Raw genomic sequence first — 27,531 nt, forward strand, 5'->3', positions numbered from 1 at the left:
TAATTTCACTGTAGTTATTCTCTCTTTTTAGAGCTTAATTTATTGTTAAATTTATTACAAAATGAAGCTTTATGTCACACAATTACTAGTTCATCAGAAAATTTAATAAGTATATCAAATATTATCAAGATACCGCAAAACTTACTGAGAAATAGATTTAAAAAAAAAAACAATAATGGAACAGATAATATAGATAGATGGAACTTTTGATGGCAATAAATGTACTTTTATTGTTTTTCATACACTGAATCGATTCTTAAAGTATGTTCTGCATTATCTACCCAAATGCTACTCAATCAGAGTAAGATGCGTATTATAACGTACTTAAAATATCTTACTCAAATGCATGATAAATAAAAGAAAGTGTATACTTATATTGCAATGTTTATTCTTATAGATATTATTGTGCAGTGCACTGACGAGACAGCTTAATAGCAAGTGCACTATAATATTGATAAGGTAATCTAATTTTTATATTTCCATTAGCAAACACGTCTACCAAGCCGTAGCCATTAACCAGTTTTTGGAAAATATTTTTAATTCTTTAAGATAAAAAAATTTCATTTTCAATTTTATGAAATATTTGTAAAACATTTATTTATACTGATAAAACAACTTAGTAGCTGTGGTATCGGTATCTGAAAAGAAACTTTTCAAGTCGTACATTACAAATTCTGAACAAGTAGTAGAAATTTTATCATTTGACAAGAACACACCTGTAAATTTAAGTCCTCGCTTCAAGATGTACAATGAGGAGGGCCTCAGGGAAACGTTTTTGCTTTCTTATGTTTATTAATGATCTGCCTTAAAATCTTTAGCCGTTCATTCCAACTCTTTTCACAGATGACACAACTGTATCTATTTCTAAGGATAATAAATAAAAATGGATTGAAACTTAACAGTTGCAGTTTAAAAACATTTTCACTGGATGGATTGTAACAATGTAACTTAAAATATGGATAAAACATTGTGCTTCTCGGGTAGACATAATGTTGCAGATTGTGTGACCAAAAATCCCATTAATGATATTGATAGTATCTTTGTTGTCCACAAAAGATAACCTCTGGGTTTTTTATTTAATAAATTCTTGTGGGATGATAAAACTGATATTTTGTTTACTAAAATGGAATAGTTTTACTCTGAAGCATCTTTATAAAAACATTGAGCTAGTAATCATTATCGATTACTTTCATGCCTAAATATTTTCTCATATAATGTGTAAACCCCAATTTGTGGGCTTTTTAAAAACATAATCTTTTAGGACAAAAGAAGTGCTTTCAGATCAATACAGAGGCATACTTTATGAAAAGGGACACTATATAATCAGTTAACCATTGGCTTATTTTACAATTAAAAGATTTAGTTTTAAAGATAATATATTGTTCTGTTGATGAATTAAAAAAAGACTAACATATGATTTACCTGCAAGCACTTCAACATGTACAGATATAAGTGTATATGTTCGAAATGATTTTCAGGAACGATTTCTTAACTGTTAATTATTTTATACTAATATTTTATTATTAATGTATTTACATAAATATCATTTCATGTCTCTGAAAATATTATAATTTTTTTCAAATTTTGTAATTTGTTCCGATCAGAATAAAGTCGCAAGTTAGGTTAAATAATTCGTTATAATATTTTTAAAAAAATCAACCTTACCGACAATTTATATTTTATCCCTAGGGCTTTAGGCCATTTGACAATCCTCAAGAGTAATTTTTTTGTACTTTTAAAAAATTAAAAACTTAAATAAAATTTATTAACTATTAATAACCTAACAACAGTCTTCCTTGTTGGAAGGAAATAAGTTAGGCATCGTGATAATTATTAATTTAAATAGAAAATCATCTTCAAATCTGATATGTTGCTTTATTAATTTATTATTATTACAATATGTATAAAATTTTTGGATATTGCTTGTTTTATAATAATCTGTGGAAAAATCGAATATTTTAATAAAATTATTTGTAATTATTTTTATAATAATTATCTGTAATTATGTTCATTCTATAAAATGTGATTAGCATGATTGGATTTATCGAAACAATTTTTCTTTATACTATTATTGTTCTTTAGCTCTAAAAGAAAAAGAACGGTTGCTCCTACACATATATTCTGGCCGGCAGTTTTCACGTTTTAAACTATAGCCAACTTGTCTAAGATATTTATTTATTTGGGGTTTATTATTTTAGTAGAATCGCTATTGTTTATAAAATTTAAATTTTTTGAAATATTTAACTTAAAAAGTAATAGAACTTTAAATACATCATTTTTATTTTTTTTTGAAATTGATATTACACCCCCTGGGTTGGTCTAGCGGCGAACGCGCGTCTTCACAAATCAGCTGATTTCGAAGCCGCGAGTTTTCCAACATTCAAATCCTAGTAAAGGCAGTTACTTTAACACAGATTTGAATATTAGAAAAAAGGTATAAAAAATACCGTTATCAACGCTAACCAGATAACGGTACCGTTATCTGGTTAACGGTACCCTTATCGATACTGTTATCGGTAACGATACCGGTATCTCAATCGGTGTCGGTACCGGTATCGGTACCGTGGATAACGATGTTCTTTGGTGGTTGGGTTTCAATTACCCACACATCTCAGAAATGGTCGACCTAAAACTGTACTAGACTACACTTCATTTACACTCATACATATCATCCTCTGAAGTAATCCCTGACTGTGATTCCTGTTAGCAAAACTTTATAAAAAGAAATTGAAATCAAGTTATATACAGAGTGTATAACAAAGTTCAACCAGGATTTTTGTAACATATTCCACATGTGAAATTAATGGAAAAAGTTCAAATAAACATACACCCTTAAATGCTTCGTTTGTGAGTAACGGCTAATGACAGATTTCACTCAAGATTTCAGCAACCTCGGTGAAAGAGGTCATTCTGAAATTTTTTGGGCATTAATTAGGGGGCAGAATTAGTGATTGCTATGGATTTTTACCTTAAAAATTAAATACAATACCTACCAAAACTGTATCTACAGTAGTTTTTAAGTAATCTGTGATGAAAATCAATGAATTACAGTAAAAAACCCGTTTTTATGTTTGATGTACAATAACTTTGTTAAATGGGTAATAAACACCTAAAACCTTTAAATAAAACTTGTAGAAAATTTAATTCTGAACAAAATTGTGCAAGATAAATCGAACAAAACAAAAAAATTTAAACAGTACAGTAGATTTTACCTACCAGTTTATTAAAATATTAAATAAAACCCAGCAGCTTCAAAAAATTTCTTGGCTTGCATTAATTTAAGAATACTGTGTAAATTCGAGTGAGTCATAATACAGTAATATTATTAATATTTGAAAATATTGATTCTTTCGAATACTGTTTTTGATATATTGAAAATTACTTGACCTAACATAATTGTATACAACAACATTAGGAAATTATTTAAACATAAAATTATTGGTAAATAATTGTTAAAATTAATACAGAAAGTCAGTGTTCCTAGTAAAAAGAAAAAATATCTTAATTTATGTTTTGTTTCATTATTAAATGTATTATAATGTTATAAATCCTTATTTGGAAATATTGTGGAGAAATCTTTCATTAAGATTATAATACTTAGTTTTATATTATATAAAATTAATCTTTCTTTCTCCATTGAAAGTAATATTGTTAATTATTATTGCAGGAACAATACTTTTTTATATTTATTTGGTTAATTTCTTTCTGATTTTGTTGTGTGTTAAATTTATATTAAGAAATACTTTATTACTGAAAAACTATTATTAACTTATTTACTTTTATTAATTTTTATACTATTTATTTATGTAATTACATTAATTGTTATTTCTTTTACAAAAGAAACTAAAAATATTTAAAGTGTTAATTACAAATATTATGAAGAAAAACTTTCATGTTGCCCAACAAATAATATGTTAAGGTAATGAAACTTAATTTCTTGTATAACAAAACAAGGGTTTGTTCTTATTTATATTTATAATCATGAATGTGTAAACTCCTTCTTGACAAGAATATGTTAAAAAAAAGACAGTTTTCTTTAACTGATGTCATTTCAGAATGCAATATAATTGGAAGAACTTATAATTATTTCTGATTGTAATGTTTATTTTTTTGTAAAGGTGAATGTTTCAAAATATTTTTGATGTTCTGACCAAGGTTTTACCATGGTTTCCCTTGGTTGTAAGGCAAATGCCAGAACAGTTCATTTTGCTTCCATGGTTTATGCTTAAATTTTTTTGTGTTCATATTATAATTTAATCAGAATATCAAACAATATTTGTTTAATTACAACACAAATTTGTTTGAAAATATTTAATAATAATAATAATGAACATGTTATAAAAACGTACAGGTAATTATTTAAGTCTATTTATTTATCTTCACCTTGTACAGCTTTATTTATTTTTATTTATCATCTTTCTATTTGAGTAGGTACTCAAATAAAATATAATATAGTGCAAATATTTAAAACTTATCTTCATTGCAAACTACATCTAAAAGTAAATGGAGGGGGGAGGCAGAGCTTTACTCATTTCAACACTGTTGTGAGAACACCAAACAAACAAATTTGTTTGACATTGCCATTGCACTTACAGTACAGTACAACCACATGAAAGATTAATGACCGAGTTGTTTTAATAAAAATTTTTTTTGTCTTCAATCGTTTGATTGGTTTGATTATCTATCTAATAAGATTATTTATCTAGTGCCAGTCGTTTCACTTCGGTATACCCCCTACATCCTGCATCCCTAATAATTTGTTTTACATATTCCAAATGTTGCCTGCCTGCTCAATGTTTCCCTTCTACCTGTCCCTCCAATATTAAAGCGACTGTTCTAGAATGTTTAATATGTGGCCTAAAAGTCTGTCTCTTCTTTTAACTATATTTTTCCAAATGCTTCTTTCTTCATCAATTTGCCACAACTTCTCTTCATTTGTCGCTTCCGTCTATCCATCCATCTGATTTTTAACATTCTCCTATAGTACTGCATTTCAAAAGTTTCTAAACTTTTCTTTTCTGATCGTCGTCCAAGTTCACTTCCAAATAAGGCTACGCTCCAAACACATTCTTTGAAAATGTCTTCCTGATGTTTAAATTAAGCTTCTATGTAAACAGATTAACTTACTGGCTGAAAGCTCATTTTGCCAGTGCTATTTTGCATTTTATATTACTCCTGCTTCGTCCATATTTAGTAATTCTATTTCACAAATAACAAACTTCTTCTATCTCCATGATCTTTTCTCTTCCTATTTTTATATTCAGCGGTCCATCTACTTTAATTTTACTAAATTTCATTACTTTTGTTTTTTCTTGTTTATTTTCTTGCGTATGACTTCATCCATGTCATTCTTTGTTTCTTCTAAATCTTTTTTTACTGTCTGCTAGAATTACTATATCATCAGTAAATCGTAGCATCTTTATCTTTTCACCTTGTACTGTTACTCCAGATCTAAATTGTTCTGTTAGTTCTATGTAAACATTAAAAAGTAACGGGGATTGGGAACATCCTTGTCGGACTCCCTTTTTTATTACGGCTTCTTTCTTACGTTCTTCAATTATTACTGTTGTTTAATGCCTATAAATGTTAGCAATTCTTCTTCTATCTCTGTACTTGAACCTTAATTTTTTTTAAATGCTGAACATTTTATTCCAGTTTACGTTATTGAATGTGTTTTCTATGTCTATAAATACAAAGTATGTTTGTTTGTTTTTCCTTAATCTTCCTTTTACTATTAATTTGAGCCCTAAAATTGCTTCTCTTATGCCTATACTTTTCTTGAAACCAAAATCTGTCTTCTCCTAACACTTCTTCCACTCTTCTCTCAATTCTTCTGTACAGAATTCTATTTAAAATTTTTGATGCACAAGTAGTTAAGCTAACTGTTCTGTATTCTTCACATTTATCTGCTCCTGCTTTCACTGGTATCATGATAACAAAGTCTGATTGAAGTCTGATGTAATTTCCTCTTTTTCATAAATATTACACACCAATTTGTATAACCTATCTATTGCTTTCTCACCTGCACTGTGCAGTAATTCTGGAGGTATCCCGTCTATCCATTCAAATCTTTTAATGCTCTATTAAATTCAGATCTCAGTAGTGTTTCTCCCCTTTCATACTCAACTTCCTCTTCTTCCTCTATAACACCATTTTCTTATTCATTTCCTCCGTATAACTCTTCTATATATTCCACTCTATTGACCTTTCCTTTCATATTATAAATCAGTACACCATCTTTGTTTAACACATCAGATTTTAATTTATGTACCCCAAACTTTCCTGTATGCTCCGTCTATTTTACCAATGATCATTTCTCTTTCTAAATCTGAACACCTTTTTTTAATCCACTCGACTAAATTTTTGGTCAGATGATTTTAAAATAATTAACTCAGCTTCAAATAAAGGGCAGGCAGCAGTAGGTTTCGTAATGAAGAATAAGATAGGAACAGAGTAGAGTACTTCAAAATGTATTTTGAAATACATTAATTAAGTATTTCTTAATTGTCGATAGTTCATTTTACTTTTTTCATCACTAGCATTCTTATATTTTCTACGTTCATCCATCACCTGCAATATATCCTCGGACATCAAAGGTGTTCTACCAGTTCTTTTTGTTCCGCCTAAGTTTGCTTTTGCTGATTTTAGTATTTCCTTCTTAGCATTCTCCCATTCTTCATCTGCATTTTCTACCTTACCTTTTTTACTCAAACCTCTTGCGACATCCTCCTCAAATATGTTGTTTACCTTTTCTTCCTCAAACTTCTCTAAATTCCACAGATTCATCTGACACCTTTTCTTCAGGTTTTTATATCCCAATCTATATTTATTTATCACTAAATTATGGTCCCTATCAATGTCTGCTCCAGGGTAAGTTTTCCAGTTGACGAGATGATTTCTAAAACATTGCTTAACCATGTATAATCTATCTGATACCTTGCAGTATCACCTGGTTTTTTCCATGTATATATTCTTTTATTTTGATTTTTAAACTGTGTGCAATTACTAAATTATACTTCATGCAAAACTTTGTCCCCTCTTTCATTCATTTTGCCCAACCCATATTCACCCATAATACTTCCTTCCTTGCTTTTTCCAGTGCTTGCATTCCAGTCTCCAAGTATTATTAAATTTTCATCCCCTTTTATGTGCTTAATTGCTGCATCAATTTCTTTGTATAAACTCTCTACATCATCATCATCATGATGAGCACTTGTAGGCATATAGATGTTAACAATCGTTGTCAGCCTAGGTTTTTTATTTTATCCTTATTACAATGATTCTGTCACTATGCATTTTGAAGTACTCTACTCTGTTCCTATCTTATTCTTCATTATGAAACCTACTGCTGCCTGCCCTTTATTTGAAGCTGAGTTAATTATTCTAAAATCATCTGCCCAAAAGCAGTTTTCCTCTTCCCAACGAACCTCACTAATTCCTACTACATCTACATTTAATCTATCCGTTTCCCTCTGTAAATTTCCTGACCTACCTACCTTTTTTTAGATTTCTAACATTCCATGCTCTGACTCGTAGAATGTTATTTTTTAATTTTCTGGTGACCCCTTCCTTAGTAGTCCCCAACCAGAGATATGGACTAGTTTATCTCTGGAATATTTTACCAAGCAAGGCACTTTCATCTTTGTTATGAAAATGCAGAGACTTACATTTTTTTGGAAAAGCAGCTGTAGTTTTCCATTGCTTTCAACTGCGCAGTACTCTGAAGATTGAGTGATGACAATATGGCCGTTTATGTCCTCTTTACCTACGCCCTTAACAACTACTGAAAGAGCTGCTGCCCTCTTTCAGGAATCATTCCTTAGTCTGGCTCTCAACAGATGCCTCTTCGATATGGTTGCACCTTTGGTCCAGCTATTCTGTATCGCTGAGCACTCAAGCCCCCTCACCACCGGCAAGGTCTCGTGATTTGTAGAGGGATATAAGTTAAAATAACTTTTACTAAAATTGTTACTGATAATTACCAATTTTCTAATCATTTATCAATAATTACTCTAACAAATATAATGAGTAAACCAGGTTCATATAGATTATACCTGTAGTCCACCTTTACAGGCCCTAATGTGTTTTATTCTGTAATATTAAAAAAAAATTGATTGGGGATAATAAATGTATTTAAACCAAACCCAAAAGACAGAAATATCTGCATTTTGTAAGCTATTTTAATTAAAATGAAAATATTTACAAAGATCAATTTAATGCAAGTGAATTTATAATGTACATGTTTATGTCACCAAAAGCATTCTGTATAAATTACGTTTTAAAATATACACAATGTTAATACTTACAAAAACCAATGTAATACTATATCATGATTTGTGAAGATTTATATGAATTTATATCGATTTGTGAAGGTCATTATACTAGTTTTATTAAAAGAGGAAAATATATATATTGTTAATGATATGATTCAACAAAAAAAGTTGGCCAAGAAATTTCTCAAATATGGTACTACAGATATTCTAAATAAATAAACAATTAATGAAAACCATCTTACCAGCACGTTGAAATCAATGCATGATCTTTCGGCTTACTTGAAAGCCATCATCAGGAGATAAAATTATTTAATTAAAATTAAAAATTTAAAAGCTCACATGTAAAAGTAATGACTGTATGGTCTTACCAGTATAGCGAAGGAATACTGATGTAGAGAACATGGAATACAGGAATAATCCACCAGAGTACATGTATCTTCCTTCAGTATAGTGGTAGGACCACACAGTTATGACTGTTTTAAATTTTAACTGTGATCTTTTAAATATTTTAAACTTTAATAAAATAATATTATCTCCTGATGATGGCTTTCAAGTAAGCTGAGATCTAGTTCATACAACACAATTTCTGTAATGTAGATAAAATTGTTTTTAACTAAATGATACTGATATCAAAAAAATTAAGAGACTACATTTCTTTTATAGAATTAATAATACATAACTCATTGCTATGAATCGAATCGAATCGATTCGTAATTGAGAAAGATTTGGTTTCCCGTCGCCTATCCATTTCATTGTTAAGAATTGTAGAAAGAATCTGTTTCTCCTGCAAACCGATTCTCGATTCTTTCGTTCAGTATAAAGAATCGAATCGAAGGAACGACTCGTTCACGATTCTTCCCATTACTAGATAGCAGTGGATCGTCAATTCAAATGATCGAAATTTTCAGGTTAATTTTCTAGTATTGTAAATAATGTGAGGGAGAGCCATTTCTCTAGCTGAAAAAAATAATTACTGTAAATAATATTGTTTCAGCGTTATGTGTATGATTTTTGTCTTTAAATATCTTTTTTTGTAATGTATATAGTTTATAAAATGATTTATAAATAACATGTGATTTTTCAAGTATCCTAATTTATGTTGACCGGTAATTCTTATTTAACGCCTACTAATGTCACGAGCAATTTTTAGACTTAGTTTAAAAAAATTACTGGTTTTTTAAACGTTTGTGATGGATTACATAGAAAAGTAATTTTTAATAATAGGACGTGCTTTCATACATTCAATAAGAATTTCTCTTCTAAGAGAGATGATGAAAAACTATCGGCTCCTAACCGTTTTGAAAGAACTGAAGACAAATCAAAAGAAACTTATTTAGAATTATTGAATCATTTCAGGGTTAGGGAGACCCATAAAAGAGGACATGTGGAATTTATATATGCTGCCATGAAATATATGAAAGAATTCGGTGTTGAGAAAGATTATGCCTAAAGGAAAATTTGTTGCCCAAAATATTCTTCAAGTTGAATTCATGCATTATCCTAAGCAGCAACAGTGTATATTAGTAGATCTTTTAGAGCAGATGGAATACAATAGTAAGTATTTGCTTATTATAATAATGTGTTTTATATTCTTTGTAATGTTTTATTATTTGTTCTCGTGGAATTTGTACAATTCTACAAATCCTAATGTTTCAAAAATAAAATCTAATAGAATTATTAATAAGTTTTAAATTACGAATGGGTTTAGCAATGTTTTCTGTATTTCAGTTTAAACCTGCCCTGACAGTCTTATTATTGGAAAATATTTTATTGATCTCTATTTAATACCTTGCCTATCTGTCATTGCTAAGATTCATGCTGGTATCTTAGGCAAAATTTATGGCAAATGCAATGCTTTTGTCACATCAAATTCAATAATTTGAAAGTGTGTTTTATTCCTCAAATAGATTGTTAACATATTATCAGTCATTGTTGTAGTGTACATTATTCACTTTTTCGTTTTTTTTTAAATAACACTTTTTATGATTGTTTCCATTTTGAATTTTATTTAATAAAAAAATGTTAATTGAAATATAGTAGATTCAGTTCATTCTGAGCAAGACTGCAAAAATAGAATATAGATTTATGTGTTATGCAGCAGTTTTATTTTGACTTTAATAAGGGAATATTTAATTAAACAAAATAAAAAAATATCATTTGATGAGATCACTTGAAGTTAAAGGAATACAATGAAAGGTAAGTTTGACAGATGGTACAGAAAAAGTTATATGTATGTTATCAAGGTAGTTGTAAATTTTATATCCTGTCTGTGAATGTAGTGATTTAAAACTTATAACCTCTATGTCTACAGCCTCTCAATGTATTATGACATGTTCTTTTAATTTAGTAAAAACTGGGTAAAATTTGCATATTGATGAAAGAGTCCTTCTAAATTACTAATGACTGATCCTTAGCACAATAATGTATACCATCAAAATCATTATCAAGAAAGTATGTCGTTTATTACAATTCACGGGAAGTGTATTGCAGACTTGAAAAAGCTGGATTCTAATCATATTAGACTTTTTCTGTTTCTGTTTAGCCTCCAAAACCACCATAAGGTATTATTTCAGACGATGGATGATTGAGAGTGATATGTATGAATGTAAATAAAGTGTAGTCTTGTACAGTCTCAGGTAGACCATTCCCGAAATATGTGGTTAATTGAAACCCAACCACCAAAGAACACTGGTATCCACAATTTAGTATTCAAATCCATATAAAAGTAACTGCCTTTACTAGGATTTGAACTTAGAACTCCCAACTTTGAAATCAGCTGATTTATGATAAGTTCACATTAGACCAACCCAGTGGTTTAATCATATTAAACTTAGATAAAATAACTATGTCGATTCAGCCAGAGTATGATGCTCGTACACAAAACATGGAAAAAGTTGTGGGTAGTTTAAAGTGCTATAATATACTGCACAGCAGTACAGTTAGGCACCATTTCGATTTTCATTTAGCAGAGTTCCCTTGTTACAGCATATACCACAGATTATGCTTTCATAGAGATCTCTGGCTGTCGTCAGTCGACTAATAACATACTTAAATATCACAAATCAAGTTTGTTAATTATATAACTAATATGAGTATAACTGTAAGTAATTGTCCAATACAATTAGGGGAGAAATTGTACACTCCTTTGTTATGGATAAGTACAAAAAAAAAGGTTTTTCAGTAATTATTTAAATGCAATGAGTTTTTTTATCTACTTGGCAAAATCATTCTTTTAGCAAAATTGTCTGAGTTGTCAAGTATGGTGTGAATGACTGAATCTTGTTGAAATGACTGTTACAGCTTACCAATATGTGATTCATTTAACATTATATGTGCTAATGATGCATTATTGCAAAACTGGGAACGCTACTTAAAGTGTTGCTAAATAAGTACGTCTTATTTTTAAATTAATAATTTACTCATTTTATTAATGCTGTATCCAATAAATTACAAAGTTGCGGATATTCATATAAAAAGTAAAATTTGAAATATTATTGCCATGTTTATAATATTTTTATATGGAGTTTTTTTCTAAATTTCACATTCGGTTTCAATTTTTATTATCTTAATTAATGCTGTAAAGAAATTTAATATTGAATCTTAATTAGGGCAGGAAACTACATAATATACAATTGGCTAAATACAAAAAAATATATAAAAAAATTTAAAGTGCAAAGAAGACAATAAATTCCCTTGGAGCACTTATTTAGGGAGTCAAATTGGTATTGCTTTTAACACGTTTTTCATGATTTTTGAGAGGTTGTTACATTTTTATTAGTATAATACACAAGAAACCTTTTTACTTGCCATAAACACATACAAAAACACTGTAGGTTGTGCAAATACAGTAGGGGTAAGTATATCACCATTAAAATTATTTATGGTAGAACTACTAACATATACCTACATAAAAAGAAACATTTTTACTTGCCATAAACATCTACAAAAACATTGTAGGTTGTGCAAATTTGAGATCTTTATCACCAGCCCAATCAGAGTTATTGGATGCCAAAATTTGAATTAAAAAAAAAAAATTAGTTCTCAAAAATTCTTAAAAAAAGGGGGTAAGTATATCCCATTAAAATTATTTATGTTAGAACTACTAACATATACCTACATATAAAAAAATCTTTCAAACTGTGCATGCCATCCCTGTCTATTCAAAAGAATTACCAAAAGTGAAATTTCACCGTTTTTCATGTTCAACTTTATTAGTAATTTTCTATCTCTCTTCAATTTACCTATCTAAGATTGATGGACCAATCTTTTACGTTGAGAAAATATGAATAAATTGCTTTTTGTTTCATCCTTCCAGGAACAATAGTTTTTTTAGTTATGATTTTTTCCATAAACCCTTACAATCAGAAAAATAGGTGTGCGCATTTAGCAAAAATGGCCGCCACAGATAAACTGCTTAAAAAAATAGTTTTAATGTCCTGAGATATGTAGGAAACAATTGGGTAAGTTTCAATATTTTTTTGAATTGGTCAAGCAACCACCCTTGGGTCACTTAAAATAGATTGACCCAGTTGCGTTATCCATTCACTGTTCAGAGCAATAGAACAAAACTTTAAAATTAACCTGATAGAAACAGAATAGTTATATAAAGATCTAATTAAAACATGCAAATTTTACTCTTAGTGGATAAAAGCCATGGCCACACTTGTACAATCTGAAATGCATATTAAATTTGAAAAAAATAACAATGAATTAAATGAACTAATACATCATAGATCAAGTATAATATTGTTGTCTGTTTCAAGATGGACATCATTATTCACATGCCACTTAATAACAGCACTTATAAAGGAGTTGCATAATGGTGCTTAGAGAACCTTCTAGTAGTAGTATAATTCTGTATATTAATTTTTTCAAAGAATTTGTAGGGTTATTTTCAGAGATATAGGCTATATTTAATTTATAAACTCAAGAACTTAATTAGCCAATCTCCATGACGGAGTGATAGGATCTTCGCTTTTCATCCTGAGATCCGGGATTTAAATCCTGTCGGGCATGATATTTTTCATACGATGCAAAATTCCATTTCCATATTCCATGTAAAAACTTCTAAGTTTCTGTGTTATTTCATCAAACAATAATAATAACCACTATTGGTGGAGAAATTATATTTACTGGAGTTTGATCTTAATAAAATAAGAACTATTCAGCTTTGTATCAAAACAAGTCTCATCACTGTTTAAATAATTTTGTTCATTGTTTAATGGTGTCAAATAGTAACTTTTACTATTTAAAGTACGTTATGTGGTGAAAATGAAAATACTCTATTTTCTGAGTGGCTGTCTCTTGACTTGACTTTGATTGCTTGCCATTAAAAACGTACTGCACATATAACCATGAAATTTTTAATAAATACTTTTTAAATAAAGTAAAAATAAATTTTTAGTTTATCATATGTTAAAGATATCAGATCTAAATCTTAAACTGTTTTAGAGTTGTTATTCAATTTGTAAAATCATTTTATGTTCATTCCTTTTTAACACTGGAATAGGTTCATTTTCTTCATTATTATTTTAAATTCGTTTACATGATATTTTATAAAAGTTATCACTAACTTGAATTTTTTTTAGAGATTTCTATGTATTGAGAAATAGATGTATTAATGAATTACTAAAAATTGTGCTGAGAAGTCAGTTCTTTCCCTCAGTTGTCTTCTTTCCAAACTTATTCTGTTACAAGTTTCAGATAATAGTAGTTGTCGACTTGGTTTTCTTATTGTATTTCCGTTTCTTTTTTAGTGATTCATTTATTTATATGTTCTACTTTTCCTGGTTTTGAGAATCTGATTGGAAATGCTTCAAAAATAAAAGAAAAAAGTAGCACTTAAATTAATTATCATCTGGGCATAGTATGCATTCCTTTAGGTAATATACATTCATCCCACATATAATCCCTTAGGAAATCAGAATATTCAGAATGGGATCAGCCTGTAACAGATCACATATTTTGGCATTGAAGTACGCAAATATGTGCTGTAAGAAATTGCTTTTCCTTGATTTATTAAAGAACTACTTGAGAAAAGGTGCAGGTCTCCTTAAAAGAAGTTATTCCTTGCCCATTCTTCAATTTATATGATTTGTGAAATGATTGTTTAACTAAATTATCAAGATAACTAGATGCTAGCATATTGTTATACAAAATTATTTTCTTCAAGTCTGTGACATTACAATAACCTATTGCTATTGTAACAATCTATAACAATAGCTCAGGCTATTCCTAAGGTTATTTCATTAACTGAATTTCAGCAACCAAATTGTAACAGTAATATTGGCTTTGTGTCAATCGATAGCGAGTGAGGTCCATATTAACAGTAGTGTATTAACACTGAAAGAGAATATGTGCAGTATATGGGAGTTTTTGTTAGAGTTTGAGTTATTAAAACTACTTTTAGAAGGAAACTGCTGGTCATCAATATGTGTATTTATTAATATTTATTAAAGCACTCTGCAACAGGTTATGGGCCCAGATATGTAACTGTGAACAAAGGTACAGAGGTCATGAAAATTTTGTTTAGTTGTGACCATGTGGGTAAATATGGAATCACAGCAGTTTATGAAGTTAAATGAAAATAACTGGAATATTTGGAAATTCCAGATGAGGGTAGTATTGATAGCTAAAGATCTCTTTGTTATTACCAATGGAGATATACAGAAACCAGATGTTTTGAAAGCTGCAGAATTGAAAAAGTATGAAATTTATAATGTATGTGCACAGGAAGTGTTATTAATGTGCGTGGAATTCAGGCCTTAGTCGCACATTTTAATGTGCAAGACTGCAAATGAAATTTGGACTAAACAGAAAACAATATATGAGCATCAATTAAGTATGAATATTCATTTATTACAGCTACAATTTTTTAATTTGAAGTCTGAAAATGGTGTTATGGACTTTCTATCAAAAATTAAAAATTTAACTGTTTCTCTTAAGCAATAAGGAAGAAATACCTGAAATCTGATCTTTTTGTAATCTGGTTATTACAAAAATAATTTTATCTTTGATCATTTTTTTTGCTTGGAAATCAGTGGGTGAAAATCAGCAAACTCTAAATAATTTAACAACTAGATTATTGATTGAAGAAGAGCATTTGAAATCTAGTGAAGATACTGTGGTGTTAACTGCTAAACATGTAAATAAATTTAGTCTCAAAAGTTTTTCTTGTAGAAAGGTTGGACATAAAAAGAATCGGTGTAAAAATTATTCAGGTTTTATGAAAACTAAATATATTGTGTAAAAGATTGTTAGTTTCGTCAAAAGAAATTGTCAGAGGCAAATAAACAAAATGTAAATGATTCAAATGAAAGATTGGCCTTAATTGAAGTTTCTAAGGTGAATTTGGATACAGAATAGTATCTTGATAGTAGTGCATGATCTAAAGATGTTTAGAAAGTACAAGTATGTAAAGCTTAATTAATGAACTGAAACAAGTATTTTTCGATACAAATAAATAGATACTGAAAATACTATCAATTATCCATTTAAAATTACTTTTGGTATATAGATTAACTTATTTCCTAATGAGGCAGGGTGCTAAACTGAACGATGACGAACCTGTTTTTTTTGCTTTACATTTATCAGTTTTCATCATTCAAAAAAAAAAAACATTTTTACACAAGAAGTCAAGGATCAATTTTGAACACCTAATAACAGCATTCTGAGACAGTGCTGCAGAGGCGTGCCTATGGCACGCCCTACAGCTAGTAAATATATAATCCAAAGATTATATATCATACAGTATATATATTAGTTTTCTTCAGTATTTACTTAATAATTTATTAACATTTATAATTCCATTTATTATTTTTGTATGATTTAAAATAAAGATATCTTAATAGATGTATAGATGTAGGTGTACTTCAATTAAAAATATGCTAAATTCATTTACAGAATTGCCACCTGGCTATATTCCATGTTATAAACTTGTAGAATTGCTTCATACAAAAGCTTCAGAATTAGAGGTTAGTGAAAATTCCATTCATTTTATTATTACTATTATTATTGTTATAATAAAATATAATTGATCTCATTGTTTGTTGTTGGTTGTAATTTAATTGTTCTTTTTTTAAGTGATCCAGCAATCATCGAGATTTTGCACATTATTATTCCAAAAGAAAGGCTTCTGGCTAGTTTGACTTCAAGGATTATTTTGTTCTTTTCCAGTGTTGAGGCAATAGCTGGAGGTAATTCTATTTGCATTTGTTTCTCTCTGATTGGGAATATCCAACTTGGAATATTGTGTTTGAACTGTCATCAGGCTGACTATCAAGGTCATGATTAAGGAAACTAATTAAGATATATCTTTAACACCCATGTTACTGAGATGACTGGTGGTTGTTTTGATGGACTATTTCATTTTATTTTTTACCAAACTGTCACAAGAAAATGTCACAAACTAGATCCAATTCAAAGCAATATCCATAAGATAAATAATATCCATAAGATTAAATTTCTGTAGCTTATAAGATAAAATATATTTTAGTACAAGAAGATACTCCATAAAAAGTTGTAAGAAGATTGCATCTATGAAATATTACAGTAGTTTCTCATACTGTATTTGCCATGAAAGGTAAATGGTTTTAATGTAAATTTGAATAAACCGAAGAATTACTTTATTCTAATTTCACCATTGTATGTTCTGGATGTTTTTTTGGCAGCTTAGTAGAGGTGTGTATAGAAAACAGCTAATATTTTAGAAGGTTATTCATTTAAAAGTGCAATTGGTGTAGGGTTGGTAGACTACATTCAGAAATTTGAATTTTTCAAGTTCACAGAGTGAGTCAAAACTGCTTCTTGGGGAGGGGAGTGGCTCAGAGGTTGTAACTTAAATATTTTAAAACACCCTTTTGTGATATATCATTTTAAAGGTCTCTTTTAAGACAAGAAAAATGGTATAAATAAAACGTTGATACCATCTCTGTATGCAAATGGTAGTGGGAAAATTTGCATTTTAAAAAAATTACTGATCATTTAAGGAACTGTTATCGCAAATAAATAAATTTATAAAAATTTGATTAAATAGATACTATCAAATAAATTTATTTTTAAAAAAATCATTAAGCGTAATGTTTGTTTATTTACCAATAATGCTTATTTTATTTTAATAAATTTTGAATGTCCTCCCTCTCATGTGGTTGTTAAAGGATGATACTGCTTTATTCAACAATTACCTGGTGATATTTGTGCTGAGTTTCAAATTCTATTTTGTAAATCATCGATATCTTGAGGCTTATTATGATAAACAATACTTTTTATGTGGCCCCCCATAGAAAGTAATCCAATGGTGACAAGTCGGTGATCTCACTGGCCATTCTATTTGAAACCAAACCATCTTCCAGGAAAAAGTGCATTTAAAATTTCATGTACTTAAGACCATGAGGCAGGGCACCATATTGTTAAAACCAAATGGTTTTGGAAGTTGGAGCCAACAATGTTTTGAATATTTGGAACGATATGGTCGAGATTCAAAGCCTCATATTTCACTGTTTTAAATTTCCAACAATAAATATAGGCCCTATCAATCATCCACCAACAATACCTGCCCATAGATTTACTTTGACTGGATACTCTGTATGTTTGTCACGATAACAGTGCAGATTAATATCAGTCCAGTACGGACAATTGCAGCAGTTTACATTGCCATTTAAAAAAATGTGGCCTCATCTCTAAAAACTGCTGCTTAATAAATCTGACTATTAAATTAAGTTTAATTTAATTGTTGTTGACATCTGAATGAATAAATACTGTTAATCATAATTTCACAGTACTCAAGTTTTCAATCACAGTCATCATTGTTCAAGTTCTTGCTCCAGATGAATTTTGAAGGATTTGAAATTTTCACTTCAAGTAGAGGAATGAGGATTCTCAATAAATTCTTGCAAAATCTCTATAATCAAGATTATGCAAGATAATAATTATAATGAAATAAGATTATAATAATAACGATTTATTATTTGTGGCAGATTTAGCCCTGTCTGGTTTTCCTCTATTATTAATGCTCCCTGTTTCTTCAAATCATTTGATGGTTTTTGACATTGTACCTTTTGAAATAGGGTACAATTATTAAATGTTGTATTGATTTATTTACAAACTTCATTACACGACCTAACTCTATTCACTAAAGCCCCTCATCATTAAAAGTGTGACCCTCTCCTGTTCAGTAAATGACATGTTGATGGCAATGTTAACAAATAGCAACGAAAAGATTAAATCAGTTAAAAACAATTACAAAAAAGGTAAAAAATATGTAAATAACAAAAGCGGTAAAAGTAGACAAAATCAATTAATCAATCAGTCAGCCAACCAGTCGTAACAAATTATCATAAGAAGTTAACAATGTAGTAATGAAACACTCCTTGCAACAATGGTAAGAGACTATCAGCTGATCAGCATGATTAGGTGACAATTTTTTTATTTACTCATTAAATTGGAACAAAAACAATTTCTTATGTTAAAAAATATAAATTTTTAAATATTTTAAAATTTTAATTTTACTTTTAAAATAAATTTTAATTAAATTAGTTAATTTCTTTTATTTAACATTATTATTTGAACTTACTAAATTTATTAATTAAAAAAAAACACTTTATCCTGCTGCCATTTTGGATACAGACACCATACCAACTTTTTATTTAAACCATTTTTCTTGTCTTAAAAAGACCTTTAAAATTACTATCACATAAAGTGTGTTACCATTTAAAATATTTGAGTTACAACCCCTGAACCAACTCCCAAGAAGGAGTTGAAATTCTATTTCTTGTCAAAAGGTAAAGTAGTTGACCGATAACTTATCCTGAAAGTTACAGTATTCTATCGGGAACAGTTTTAAAGTTAATTATATAATAATTTCCACTTACCAACAATTTTTTATTATTATGTCCAAGCACTTTCGGATATTAATCCATCATCAAGAACATTTGTGTTATGCATTATAATTATTTCCTTCACAAATTAATATATTAAATGAATTTTGAATTTTAAAAACAAAAATTATAAATATAAATATTGAATGTATTAATTTGTGAAGGAAATAATTTTAATGCATAACACATAAATGTTCTTGATTATGGATTAATATCCGAAAGTGCTCAGACATAATAATAAAAAATTGTTGGTAAGTGGAAATTATTGCATAATTAATTTATCTATACCAATGGGCCATGATTAATAATAAAATTTATTTTAAAGTTGTTGAGGGGTTTATACATTTTTGGCCTCTACAACTTTAAAATTGAAATTCAGTATATATTTATAACTTAAAAAGTTTTTTCATTTACCTTTAACAGATTTTTCCCCCTCCAGACTTAATGAATTGTTAGTTGGTCAGCAGTTTAAATTAGCTGTAAAAACCTACACTGCAAATTAAAAATACATTTTTAATTTTGAAATGCTTTCTTTTGTTTTTAAAATCATATGTATAATTTTGAGTACATACAGACACTAATACTACATAATCATACAAACAAAATTAAGAGAAAACTTAAAAGAAACTCCAAGTACACAAAAATGTTGGACATATTTTACACATAATACAATTAACCATATGAACACTGTGTTAGATAAAGCCTTAAAACAATCTTTATTATTCTTAAAATAGCAGAATACACCCCTGAAAACATATTCCAACTATCAACCATGTACAACACAGAACTAAATTTGCATCTACCATATAATGAATTACAAGAAAGAAAACAATTAATAAATAAAAACCAACCGCATATGACTTAGTTCACATAAAAGGTGATAGATACTCTTCAATAATTTTACAAAATTTTACACATCTATCTCTAAATATTTTAATATATTTACAAAACATGATAATTAAATTAAATTAAATATAATACTTTGAAATTTTAAACAAAATAAAATGATTAATAAATTACAAAGCGCATAATTATAATCACAAATAAGTGATTCCTCAAACAAATATCTCTCCATTTTCCCACCTTAAAAGCATAATTTAAAATTCATAAATAAGACTTGTCTGTTAGTAGTGTCAATTACACTTAGTCTATTAATCAAAATAGTTTGATATAAATATGGAACCAGTGCCTTATTTAATGTTTAAAAACAGTTCATACATGAGAGTGTCAAACATACTTTTTCACAAAATTATGGTTATACACATTCCACTCAGTTCTGGTCTTGGATCCTTCAATATACTGAAACTAATAATCTCTTTACTTTATAAGAAGCCGCCATGAGAATATATACAGTAGCGTGCAAATTAATCTGAACACAGGAAATCTTTTGTTTATTTCTATGTGTGGCAACACTGCTTGACCACACACCCATTCTTTAAGTCGTATGTTTGTGAGGTTATTTATTCTTTGGTTATTTAGTAATTTTCAAGTTATAAATAACATTTTAAAAGTTTTGTCATTTTTTTATTACAAAACTATATGTTTTGTTTTGTGTGCCTTAAATTTTTAATAATGGACATAACTTAAAGAAAGCATTTGAAAATTGTTTATCTTTCTCAGCATACCAAATAAATAGCTTCTGAGTGTGGTGTTGGACTAGAGAGAGAGAGAGTAAATGCTATTTTAAAATTTCAGTTTAAAGAAACTGGATCCTTTCAACTCAAAGAAAAGGCAGATGGAGCCTTAAAAGAAAAACTACTCCAACACGGGATAAGTTATTACTGAAGAAAATTAAACTTGACCCAAAATTATCTGCTGTAGACTTAAATCGATAATTAGCAGCTAGTGGAACAGATTTGCATGTGACAACTGTTCATATTACATATGACACCAACTACTTGGAACTGGACAGAAAGCTCGTTGGCCAGCTGAAAAGCATCTTTTAACACCAGCAGTGTGTAAAAAAAAAAGCCTCTTGTGGGCTCTAGCATGTGCTAACTGGATCAAAGAAGATTGGAAAAATGGTTTTCCAATGAGTATCAGATGAAAATACATCAATGAATAAAACATTTAAGTACCCTTGTAGCCAAGCAACACCCGAGACTTGAACTCAATTGAAAATCTTTGGGCAATAATCAAAAAACAACTCTCAAAAATTAATTTTATCATAAAAATTGACCTTATTAAAGCAATAATAGTAGAATGGTTTCATGATGAAGAAATCAGAAAAATCTGTAGTACACTTTCTGAATAGATGCCAAATTATGTACATGAAGTTACTAAGAATAAAGGAGGACATATTAATTACTAGATATCTATAAATTGTATTGTATGATTATTTCTAAATAAAGTTACTTTTTGTTAAATAATATCTGTGTTCAAATTAATTTTCACGCTAACTATGGAAGGAGAGGACACAAAACCCAGTTTGAAATTAAAAAAAAAAAATTTATTGAATGTTTTTATTGTTTTATAAAATTTGTTTTTAATAGTTTTAATTTTTAGAATACATCCTGAATGATAAAATTATTATTTTTTTTTAATTTGAAATGGGAGAATTCTTTCTCATAAATATTTGATACATGGATATAGATTAACTTCCCTTGAAATTTTTACTAAATTTGATTCCAGTTTTGTCATATAAGAGTAAAGAATTAACTGATAAACAGAATATAAAGAAGTAAGATATGAACAGGACTTGTTTATATCAGTTGTTTAAACACTAATATGAAAAAATGTTTTATAAGTAATATGTACACATTTAATTTTAATAATGTTATTTTTAATAAAGTGAGTTATCTCCAACTTATCTTTAAATAAGTTTAATAGAAATAAAAGTATTTAAGATTAATAAAACAAGTAAATTTTAACAATTTGATAATTGTTTATTTTTTCAGTTATTAATGTAATGCTAATTACAATACACATCAGATTTTCAAAATTAAAAAAGGACCTGAGGAATGTAGGAGGAACTTCTTTTTGACACCTCTCCTCCAAAAAACAGACTCTTGGAAAATGCATAGTTTTCATTACTTTATAGATCCTCTAGCTTAGTGAGATTTTTATGAATGAATATGCATTAAAAATAAAATTTGAATGTTGCAAGATTTCAGTTTTTTTTTTTTTTTTTAATAATGTGACTAAGGGACCTTGAGTACCTGAGTGAGCTGTGAGAGAGGCTTCAAATTTTCAAACCTGTAAAACTTTTTAACTGTCCACTAGAAGAAAGTAAACTACAAAAACAAAAAATTCCTTGTTGCTAATTGGTTTGTGGGAAGAGGGGAGAAGTTAATGGGCTGAGCTTCTGGATGGATAAGCAGTTTCAACCTCTTTCAATACCTAGAAGCTTCTTGACCTATTTCTGAGGTAGAACCTGATTCTGAAAAAGATAGTTTGAATATTGCAATTTTCAGTTTTCTTTCAGTTAAACAGGATGCAAGGGTTGTAAGTTACCTTTGAAAGAAAGGAAACTCTAATTTATGGTACATTCTGTTTATACCAACGCTTTTAAAATGAATATCATTTTAAAATAAATTTTGCTGTATAATCAATCTTATTATTTCAATTGAGAAGGGCAAGGGAGCCTAACATTCTATTATACCATTTTAAGTTTTTTACTAATTTCTGAAAATGGAGTAAAACAGTTGAAAGGTAGTATTATAGTTTAATTCTTTAATTGAAGGGTACCAGAGTTAGTAGGGTGTCTGGGTGTCCAAGCTAAACAAATGATATAATTGGGTTTTAAAAAGAACACTGGAAACAAAATAAAAAGAATGGAATAATATTATAACATTTCAGTTTTTGTTAATTAAGTGTAGCTAGTGAGATGAAAGCTGGGACTTCATGTAAAGTTGCCTTCACTCCTACAAAACAATTTAAATTGTCAAAGGTGTAGAAGGTGAAACATGTTTTGAGAAAGACTGGTCGTAACTGAATACGTCTATGGCTGGAAGCATTAATTATTCACTTAATAGGTTAGGCTTTTACTCCCTTGTTAAGATTTGCTCTATTCTAACTTCAAACAGCTATCTCTGATTTAACCAATATAATCAACAAAATATTAACCTCTCCTTTCAAAGAGCCAGTCAAATGTTGAATTAATTCAAATTATCTTTGTATTCTGTAATGGATTGTTTTACAAAATACAGAAGTTTAAAATTGACTACAATGCACTTTATGAAAAGGTAAAAATTACTCTCATTTATTGATCTGTTGAAAGCTTAAGGGAAGAATTTGTCATTGATTATAATAATTTTTCATGGAGTAAAAAGTTATGAAATTTAGAAGTTGTTGACTCAACATTTTCTAAAAATAAGTTTTTAGAATGCTTATTTTTTTGATTTACTAGCTGAGAATGAATTTCAGCATAAAATTTCAAGCAATGATAAATAAGCAAACAGAATTTTAAAAGGTTTTTATAAAAAGCTTATTTCTTTAAATATTATTGGGGGTTTCCTTTCCCCATCAAACAGGAACTTACACTTTGGAATATATTTTAACTTAAAAATTAAAATTTGAAATCAATTTTGTATGAGGTATTTTTTGAACTTTCACACTTACTGGTTTGTTCTAGCTAATAGATAAGATCTTGTATCCAAAGAAACACTGAATAGTTCAGCTTGATACAAATTCATTTTACTTTTATCAAATGTTAGATCTCATTTATTTTTTTTACATTTTAGTTAAAATTTTGGCAGTATAGATTATAAATTTGTAGTGTCATTTATAAACATTACTGCATCACTTTGAATTTTTCACAATTATACTCTTTGACCTAGTTAGAATGATAGATAAAGATATGCATTTACGCATGAGCAAATAATATGAATTCATTCCTTTCACAGGAAAAAACACCAGAACAATAATATGGTTTTAATTTGAGGTGATTCATATTTTATGAACAAAAGATGTTACTGATATGAGATTGAAATTGGATTGTCTCTGGAAATCTACCTACCAATTAATGACTTAATAAAATTTTTATAATTCTTTTAAATACTAGTTACAATTAACAAACACCAGAAACAAATAGTAATAACAAGGCTAAGTAGATGTAAGAGGCTGATTTGGTTATGTAGCCTCTGACCAACTTTTATAAATAAATATGATGATAATTTGTTGTAAGTAGGATAATATGCTCCATCAGGATTCTTTATCAATGCTGATTTTTAAATTTAATTTAATTTCTCTTTATGATTTTGCTTCCTTAACTATCTATATAAGATTCAATTTATTCAGATGATTAAAATTTTTATTAACATAATGGATTTTATAATTTTGATATTTAAAAATAAAATTTATTTCAGAATAACTGCAAATGCATGGGGAAATCAGATTGCAGCAATGTTGAGACAATCCATTGCAGAATTGAAGATGAAGCAGATGAGTATTGTTATGATGATAGCAAAGCTGAAAGTTCTTATGACCCTTGTAACCCATGTTCAACTAAAGACTTTGAATCTAGTTTCCTAAGTAAAACAGACTGTCCATCTGAAGAGTCATCTCAGCATTCTCAATCCTGTCATAAAGATACTTGTTTCTCCAATAAACAAAGTTCTCGATCAGGTAGTATTCATCTCGGTACTCCACCAAAAGAGCAAGATAAGATGTTAGGCCAAGGATATGGCCATTTGTTCTCAGATGACTGTACTTCTCAAAATAGTTCAAACAAGGTAAATCATTATTTATTATTTAATGTTGAATCATAATTCAACATTTGAATATTTATTATTTGTGAGGACTGTTGTCCACACTCAGATTTTAATTTTTTCTCAAATCATAAGGTAGTATGCAAGGGCTTAGCCAATGGTTGCAAATGAGTCAGTTATTCCGCTTGCACATTGTCAATAAGCTCAGTAAACTAACATTAAAAAGTATGTTGTTAAAAAGAATTCTTTATTTGCAGTAAATTTGTTCTTAAAATATATTGAACGTAAAATGTCAAAAAAAAAACTTTTGCAAAAGAGGAATTTGGGCATCTTTAGACAAAAGATTTAACTTATTCTTCGATATTCAATAAAAAATTTAGAAATTATTCTTTGTAAAGAAATATTAACAGAAACATTTATCAATTTTATAGGAATTCTAATCAAATTACCTGATTTCCTAAAAACGAGTGAAAAAATGTTAAAAACGGTGATTCAGTAGTAAAAGTGTAAAACACCTCCCAAAATTTCAATTTATTTTTTAAGAAAAATTATAAATTATAATTTTCCATGGATTTCTCTTTTTAAATTAAAGTGCATCCTAAAAATTTTGAAAGATCATTTTTCAGTGAATGGGATTAGAATTCCAAGACAGTAATAAGAATTAGTGTAAAACACATCTTATTGGTCAGCTTTAAGTAGATAAATAAATTCAAAATTCATCTCAACAGCCATAAGAACTTGACATTAGTCTTCATGTATGGAGAATATAATTTTATAAGAATAAATTGAGTATGTAGTGAAAAAATTATCTTTACTCCTTTACAGGAATAAAGCTAATTGATTGACAAAGGAAATATAGTTTTGTCATGGCATATTTTAGCATGTGATCTGAAAGTAAAGTAAAGGAATCTTTTCTTTGTAAGGTACTCAAAGAGGAACAATACTAGTAAAATATCAGTATTAAAATTAGTGTTAAAATTTAGTTCCAGTATTCAAAAGCTAATAGGGGCACTTGACATTGTTGAAAGTGGTGCCCAAAATCCTGCTATTTATTATACCATAAAACTGTAAATCTCGATTGATGATTCTGTAATCATTGATCATTTTTTGAGCAAAGTTAAAAAAAAAAAACAGAAGATAGAAATTCTTAAATGATAAAATTCTCATCTCTATATAAAATACAGTGTACAATATTTTTCACTTTTTTAAGGAAAGCTTATAAACATCAAATCATATAATCTTGATACAATGGCTCCTGAATTTTTTATTGGCTGAAACATATGATTTTGACTGACAAGTATTACACATTATCCTATTGATCAAGTACTGTTACTTATTTGATTTTATTATTACTTTTTTTTAGAGTGACAAGTTAAAAGAAGTATGCAGCTTGAAAGATGAAATTAAAAGATTGAAATGTCTTGTCGAGAAACAATGTCACACTGAGTGTGAATTGGAGATAGCAACAAAAACTGTTTGTCAGCTAAGAAATGAAATTGATACGCTACAGGATTGTTTGTCAAAACAGAAAAAGGAAATAAGTGAAATGATAAAGATTTGTGATCAACAGCAGGTACCTGAGATAATCTGGAAAATTATTCATATTTTACAATGAAATTAAAATTTATAGCAAATAAGTCTGTGTTATTAATCTTTCAAAACTTTTCTTCAGTAATCACCACTAATAAACGTAATAACTGCTTAGGTTTTTTTTTTTATCATAAAAAGAATATTTGCAAACAGAAAATGCTCAAAGATTGTTCACAGGAAAAAATTGTAATTAAAATCAAAGATAAAAAGATAATTTCAACTCTTAAACAACCATCATCAGTAGATTATGAGTAATTAGTAAAAATAAAAATAAAAATGGCAAAGATAAAATGGTACTAATAATAATTTATATTTAAGTAAGTGATATTTTTGAAATTTATATAAAAAGAATATAAATATTTTTATAAAAAATTAAATAAATAAATTATATATATATATATATATATATAAACAATTTTGTGAAAATTCAAATAATTCATCAACATACTGACCACTGTACCAAATAACCACAAACAACTGTTTATTCCCAATTTATTTTACGTCAAATTATATATAAGTATAATTTATTTAATTTTTTTTATAAGAGAAGTTATAAATTATTCCTTTTACATTATTTCATTAATATTTTTTTTTTTTTTTTTATCGTCTGCTAAGGTCATTAGCCCTCATCACATTCTTAAAAAGAGGTTAGTGTCACCATCAGGGTCGTCATATGTAAGGGTGTAAAGAGTCCTTACATTTATTTAAAAACACAAACTACACAAAAACATTAAAACACAACAACAACAAAACAAAACAACACTTATGTGTGTAAAGGCCTCCAATATTAAAATTTGAGATAAAATTCTCAAAGAACATAAAAGTAAAAATATAAGTCAATACAATACCATTTATCTTCTTCTACCTGTCTCATTTATTTAATAATTTTAGCACCCTCGGAGCGACCAGAACCGCCGTAAAGCAGTATATCAGGCACCCCAGGATGACGTGGCAGTTGACTCCTCCCTATAAACAGTCCCATAGGACATAACCCATCGGGGTCCTCCCAGCATCATAAGAGCAGTCTGACCACTTGTTCAGGACGGCCAAAAAGCCCCTTGGCAGGTAGGCTACCCTTCCCGGTCCCTACCTACTTGACTACAGGCATGCATTGCGCTTACCCAAAGCCTTGCGCCCTCACTCCAC

The 27,531-nt window shown here is 28.6% G+C and overlaps 1 protein-coding gene across 1 annotated transcript; it reads left to right on the top strand.

Moving 5' to 3' along the window:
• The first annotated feature begins 9,439 nt into the window (after positions 1-9,439).
• Positions 9,440-26,426, top strand: LOC142320219 (uncharacterized). Its single transcript, XM_075357912.1, has 4 exons — positions 9,440-9,827; positions 16,176-16,246; positions 24,454-24,819; positions 26,159-26,426. The coding sequence occupies exons 1-4, from the start codon at positions 9,716-9,718 to the stop codon at positions 26,408-26,410; spliced, it is 801 nt and encodes a 266-aa protein (XP_075214027.1). The 5' UTR covers positions 9,440-9,715; the 3' UTR covers positions 26,411-26,426.
• The last annotated feature ends 1,105 nt before the right edge of the window (positions 26,427-27,531 follow it).

The sequence above is a fragment of the Lycorma delicatula genome, chromosome 2 (assembly GCF_047948215.1).
Source record: "Lycorma delicatula isolate Av1 chromosome 2, ASM4794821v1, whole genome shotgun sequence".
In the NCBI taxonomy this organism is placed as follows: Eukaryota; Metazoa; Arthropoda; class Insecta; order Hemiptera; family Fulgoridae; genus Lycorma; species Lycorma delicatula.